At 39.2% G+C, this 5,700-nt stretch overlaps 1 protein-coding gene across 2 annotated transcripts in view; it reads right to left on the reverse strand.

Moving 5' to 3' along the window:
* Positions 1–834: 834 nt before the first annotated feature.
* KIF23 (kinesin family member 23) overlaps positions 835–5,700 on the reverse strand; it is a 40,974-nt gene continuing 36,108 nt past the window's right edge. Inside the window, exons 19-23 of one of the 2 annotated variants that reach the window (XM_010834499.1) lie at positions 3,709–3,939; positions 2,846–2,928; positions 2,581–2,659; positions 2,160–2,230; positions 1,135–1,463 (exon numbers count right to left, since the gene is read on the reverse strand). In XM_010834499.1, the coding sequence (XP_010832801.1) occupies positions 1,448–1,463; positions 2,160–2,230; positions 2,581–2,659; positions 2,846–2,928; positions 3,709–3,939 (480 nt within the window). In that variant the 3' untranslated portion in view covers positions 1,135–1,447. Of the gene's footprint in view, positions 1,464–2,159; positions 2,231–2,580; positions 2,660–2,845; positions 2,929–3,708; positions 3,940–5,700 lie in introns of both variants that reach the window. The other variant, XM_010834501.1, reaches the window with a different exon arrangement.

Raw genomic sequence — 5,700 nt, forward strand, 5'->3', positions numbered from 1 at the left:
GGGAGGTGGCTGTGGTCCCTGGCAGTGGAAGCCCAGTGTGTTGCTGCTCCTCTTCGGCCTCCAAACTGGTTTCTGTCCCCCCACCGTTTGCCTGGTTCCCCACAGATGCCCTCTCCCGCACCGTCCGCCCACACTCTCCGGTCTCTACACTCGCGTCTGGCTTCCCGTCCCTCCCCCCAGCAGGTGGGGGTGAGGCAGGCTCACGAACTCTTGGGTCCGCAGTGCTGCTAAGGTCTCCCCACCTATGTTCTGAAGCACTTTTTGGTAGAAATCTTTTGCATGTTCCAGTGTAGTGTACAGAGAAACTTCTGTTCGGTTATGAATGACTCGGATGGAACCCAGGTCTCCTGCATTGCAGGCAGTCGTTACTGTCTGAGCCACCAGGGAAGCCCATCAACAAGCAGATAGTTGTAAATAAAAGAAGAAAAGGAACTCACACTGCCATGCTGCTGCCATCACTTGCTCCTCTACTTTTTATCTGCACCTGCAAGTTAGGTATAATACCAATAATTTAAAATTTTCATACCTGGAGATTGAGTGCTATTCGTGAAACCCTAAGTTGAATGAAGTAAAAGGATTCCAGGTCAAACACAGTTTATGTACGAAGGATGGCCTGTGGACTGCAGTACACCATCGGGTTGTGTGGACTGGGAGGGTATTCCTGGTTTTCAGCAGAGTAAATAGCCCCTTTCAAACCTGTTTCTTTGCGTGCAGAAACAGGTATCCTCAGCATGGTGACAGCAGTTTCTAGTGCTTTTGTTTCATTCCCCCCAAAGATGATTGCCAGCTAAATGACAAGCACGATGCCAGGTTCTGGGAGTGTGTTAAATTACCATCTCGTAACCTTATATTTCTTAGTGCTTTTATTTCATTTCTTTTGGCATATCTAAATGTCAGAAAGTACATACATACAAAATTCCAAACACCTTCCTAAAATGGTTTTAGTATTGGCGAGTCTGATATCTCAGGTTGAATTGTCCAATATGTCTAAAGTGCATTCTCGCAGCTAATCAATAGCAGCATTTGTTCTGTTTATAAATCCTTAAGAAATATTCAGACAGCAGGTGGAAAATCACAATAAAAAGCAAAGTGTGATCTAGATATATTTTTCCTTAATTATCCAAGACAAACACATGCATGAATTAGTTTATACAAGAAATATACAAAAAATAGCAATATAAAAAAGTTCATACAGCAATGAGAAAGAGGGGTCTTTCTCTGCTACTAATATTAAATATGGCAAGGTGTATAATATAAAAAGTTTGTAGAATCCTAGATATCTTTGGAGCCACAGGGGAATCCCTGATGGAGGCCAGTGTGTGATGACATGAGGTCTGTGATTTTCAACAAAGCTGGAGTTTTATAAGATGGTTTTCAGAAGGCACTGCTTTGGAGAAATCACCAACACAAATGATGAAAATGTTCTTTTGTTATTGAAACTGTCAATTCATGGCTTCTTGCGCCTAAAATGAAAGCCAGCATTTAGTGTTGAGTTTTGCAATGAATCTCTAGGAGGGCTTTGAGAGAATTCCTGTTTTACCATGGGAAAAGTTATTCTAAAAAAGCAAATAAAATATGCTTATCCAGTATTTAATTAGACTTCCCATCTTTATCTGATTTTCCAAATTGCCTAAGGAGTACATACACGTGTCAGAAGTAGACACATGGACCTGTATAGTTAGATACTTGAAAAAAGGGGGCTTAAAATAGTAAAAGAATGGGCCAGACTCTTGGCTATGTCTTTAATATGTGATTCCTTTCCCTACCAGATTTCACCATTCCGTTTTATGTTAATGAACACTTCTTGCTATAACAAGAGGCAGGTTAGGAAAGAATGAATTATGTGAGGAGCTGTCACCCCGACCCCAGCCTCCCCTCCTTAGAGGTGATCTCCCTTAGGCCTCTGAAAGCTTTATGAGCACTCGCAAACTAGGAACAAGAAAGAGTGAGTGTTCTTACAGCTCTAATTGCTATTATCCAACCCCCCAGGGTTCTCAGCACTGTTACTGCCTCCTGTAGTCTGCCAGTAGGGCCCAGATATTCCAGAGGGTAACCAAAAAACACATAGATCCTCTTAGGGAAAAAAAAAGGTGGATGTAGGGAGAAGGGGTCGTGGGGAGGGAAGACAGAGAGAAAGGCCACACTTGGTCAGTACTCACTTGGGTTGTGCATGGTGCTGGTACCCAGGCCCCAGCTGAGAGCCCGCTCTCATCTCCACAGCCACAGAGCACTGGGGAGAAAACCACAGAGAGGAAAACTGTGAGGTTGGAGGGTCTTCAGAGACCATCCAGGTAATCTCATTTTCTATCAGAAAGAGTTCTTGAGAAAGTGAGTGGCAAAGGCTGGAGCCTGGCCCCCACCTTCCCACACTCTTTATTCAAATCTGTCCCCAGGAATAACAGTTCTGCTCCTGAGAGGACTCCCATCAGCTTGATGGACATTCTTGCTCTTCTAGGTGATGCTCTCTTACTTGATTTTTGGGCACAGACCCACTACACTAAAGACAGGGGCTTCGAACTGAAGAGCCCCACCCAGTAAGACCAGAGCAGAAATGCACCCCTACAAACATTTCACTCCTACCCTTGTTTCTACATCAGTCCATCCAGACTCTGTTCCATCTGGCTGGGCAGGTGCCACTGTAGATGATCTTCGTTTTCGACTACAGAAAAAGGGAACGACGCAACAGTTATTTTTTACATCTAAGAACAGGAAAAATATTAGAGAAATACCATATATACTCCTTCAAAGAATTAATGACACGTTTTTACAGGCTAGTCTGTTCCTCAAGAACGAGCAGCTAAGAAAATTACAGCCCTCTAAATAAAGCAATTTGATGCTCACTCACCTAGTTGGTGATTCTTGTTTTAAAGTCTCTATTTCAGTAAACTGGACGGATTGTCCACCACCCCTTGTTTTATAAACATCACCCTACAGCCAGGAGAAAAGATCACCATTACACTTTTATACATCCAAATGATAAACATACATATATATTTCAAACTGATTTTTTAAGACTTTTATGAAAACTCCCATCCACAAAACCAGATGGTGCTTGGACTGCTGGGTCAGTACCTTAAAATACTTTAAAGATTTGTGTGCATATGTCTCTATAAAAAAAGTCCAATGCAGTATAATTAATAGCATTCTTACTTGCAGAAAATAACATTCCTTTTTATTCAACCAGTAATTTAAAAACTACAGTAAAGATCAAGCAATCTATCAAATTTCTAAATGTTCTAAGGCAATATACTGTCCTCTTTGGATGTTCCCCTTCTCTCATACACATGTGACAGGACAGTCTTTTTATTTTTTTGGCCGTTATGTACAGCTCGCGAGATCTTAGTTCCCAGACCAGGAATTGAACCTGGGTCCTTGGCAGTGACAGCAGTCTTAACCACTGGACTGCCAAGGAATTCCCTCCAATGATAGTACTCTTAAGCAAAGGCAGGAGTTCTTTGTTTGATTTAAAACAAAACGCACATTAATTAAAAGTATATATCTGGAGTTCCTCTAACAAACACATTTAGCAGATTTAGTTCCAATTTAGCAGATTCAAACCCAAGGAGTAACTTGAGTTTTCTAACAACAAAAAAAGTTTTATCAAATACCCATTTCTCTTCTAGTTGACACTGTCTATGTGTCAAAGGAACAGAAGAGTAAATGGTTTCTTGTTTTTTGAATATTTCCTTCTCTTGTGTAAATTTTTACCTTAATTAGCTTAGTTTCAATCTCCCCATCGGAGGCTAGTTCCTGGTGTGTCAGCATGTACTTCTCACACTTAGCTAGTGCCTTTTCATTTGCAACAGACACAGTGATGGCTCGGGGGACATGTGGCTGCATGACTGTCTCAGTTTGCAGGTTAGTGGCAGGCTTATGATCTACCCATCTGTCTCCCGCAGAGCGTGATCGTCTGTGTCGCAGACGAATTGGTGGTGCGTTCTGATCAGATTGAGAGAGGAATCAAGAAACAAGCATAACCCAGAATTAATTTCAGGGTACTATTAGAAGTGCAGCAGTTTTGGCTACTTTAGTTGGTGACAGTATGAAAACAAATGCATGAATCTTTGTATGTAGACACAAAACCAACAAACATCTTTAAATACCAGTTTATGTATGTAGTATATATTCTTCTAGAGATCTTCCCTTTCAACAAAGAGTAGAAGAGAAAGTTCTGGTAATGCTGCTAGTCTTTCCTGTGTAGGTGATGTTTAGGACAAATAATTCATTTTTTCATTCTTGATCAAAAACCAGTATTTGTTCCTGCTATTGTGAAGTAATCTGTTAGGTCCACAACTATGTTAAAAGCTTCAAAAAGATCAGTAAAAGCCCTAAACACATCATAGGCCTCTAAACAAAAGAGAAAATACTCCTATTAAAAAAACAGACCTCTCCCCCCAGCAAAAGCTGATGGAGCTGTATAGTAAATACATGCTAAAAAACAAAGTATTTTAAGAACCCTGTGTATAAAATGATTAAAAGAATGTAAATAAAGTACTTCTGCAAACTTTTAAAAATCCCAGAACATAACTTTATGAAAAGTTCACAAACATTTCCTAAAGGTTCCAAGAACCAGATAAAGAATTCACTATCAAATCAGTCTCTTATCATGCAATAAAAAACTAGATACTTCCAGTAAAACGTTTTATAAATTTAGGAAAGTTAAGTTTAGCACAGTCAACCTAAGGGTGGGGGGAAAAATCACATACAGAACATAGTTAATAGTTTCTTTGTAACTTTGCAAAGTTTTTGTTTGCAAAACTGAAAGCAAATGAAAGGGTCTGTCACAGGCCAAATCCTTCAAAACCGGTCAAGTATGGACACCTAATTTAAAATGTGTATTTGGAGAACTGAAGTATCTCCCCTGTACAATTATAACAAACAATGCATCAGTGACAAAATCATGACACCAAAACATGGGCAACAGCATTTGCCACTAAGGATACCCAGGCCTCACAACAAGCAGGAAACGTCCCATTCTTAAATGGCTTAATGCTGAATGAGGAAGAAAGAGGTTCTCATGACCTACCATTTAGCAAAGGTGATAGTTTTCTCAAACACATTTAGCAACAGAGACACTGTGAAACAAACTTTGGAAAGATGACTGTCCTTACTTACACTCTACTGTCATTTATGAAATACAAAATATTTAAGCTTTCTTCCTCACTGAAGTATATAAATTGAGTTCGCCTTGACATAATTTTTGACCAACAAACCTAGATGTGTATTCTGCTGCACTTCTAAAGAGATTTTGATTTCAAAAGAAGTTAAAGGATCTCTAGTAAATTCTCTTAAATACCTCATAGCCACATTAGATACTATGTTAATGTTGACCAGGCATAAGTAGGCCTTGAATAGTTTTCCAGTCTATAAATTTGCATGAAATAAGGAGGATTTATTAGAGTTGATCAGAAAGACCAGTCACCATATAATTTGCTCCCCAAAAAGGTTTAAAGCAAAATCTGCAAAGTAAAGAAGCTTAAGCGACTTTAGACTTATCTGTTGCCTTTGGTAAATACCTTGTAATTCATCATTATCCCTTAATAATCAGGAATGCAGGCCACCTAAATGAAATATGTTCTGTACCCTAAATTATACAATAACAAAATCTAAAGCAAATATTTACTATAAATTAAATTAAAGAAAAATTCTTAGATATATTAAAATTTTACTAAATGTAGATTCACAATATTAACTTTGCCA

Source organism: Bison bison, unplaced genomic scaffold (assembly GCF_000754665.1).
Source record: "Bison bison bison isolate TAMUID 2011002044 unplaced genomic scaffold, Bison_UMD1.0 scf7180017864034, whole genome shotgun sequence".
NCBI lineage: Eukaryota > Metazoa > Chordata > Mammalia > Artiodactyla > Bovidae > Bison > Bison bison.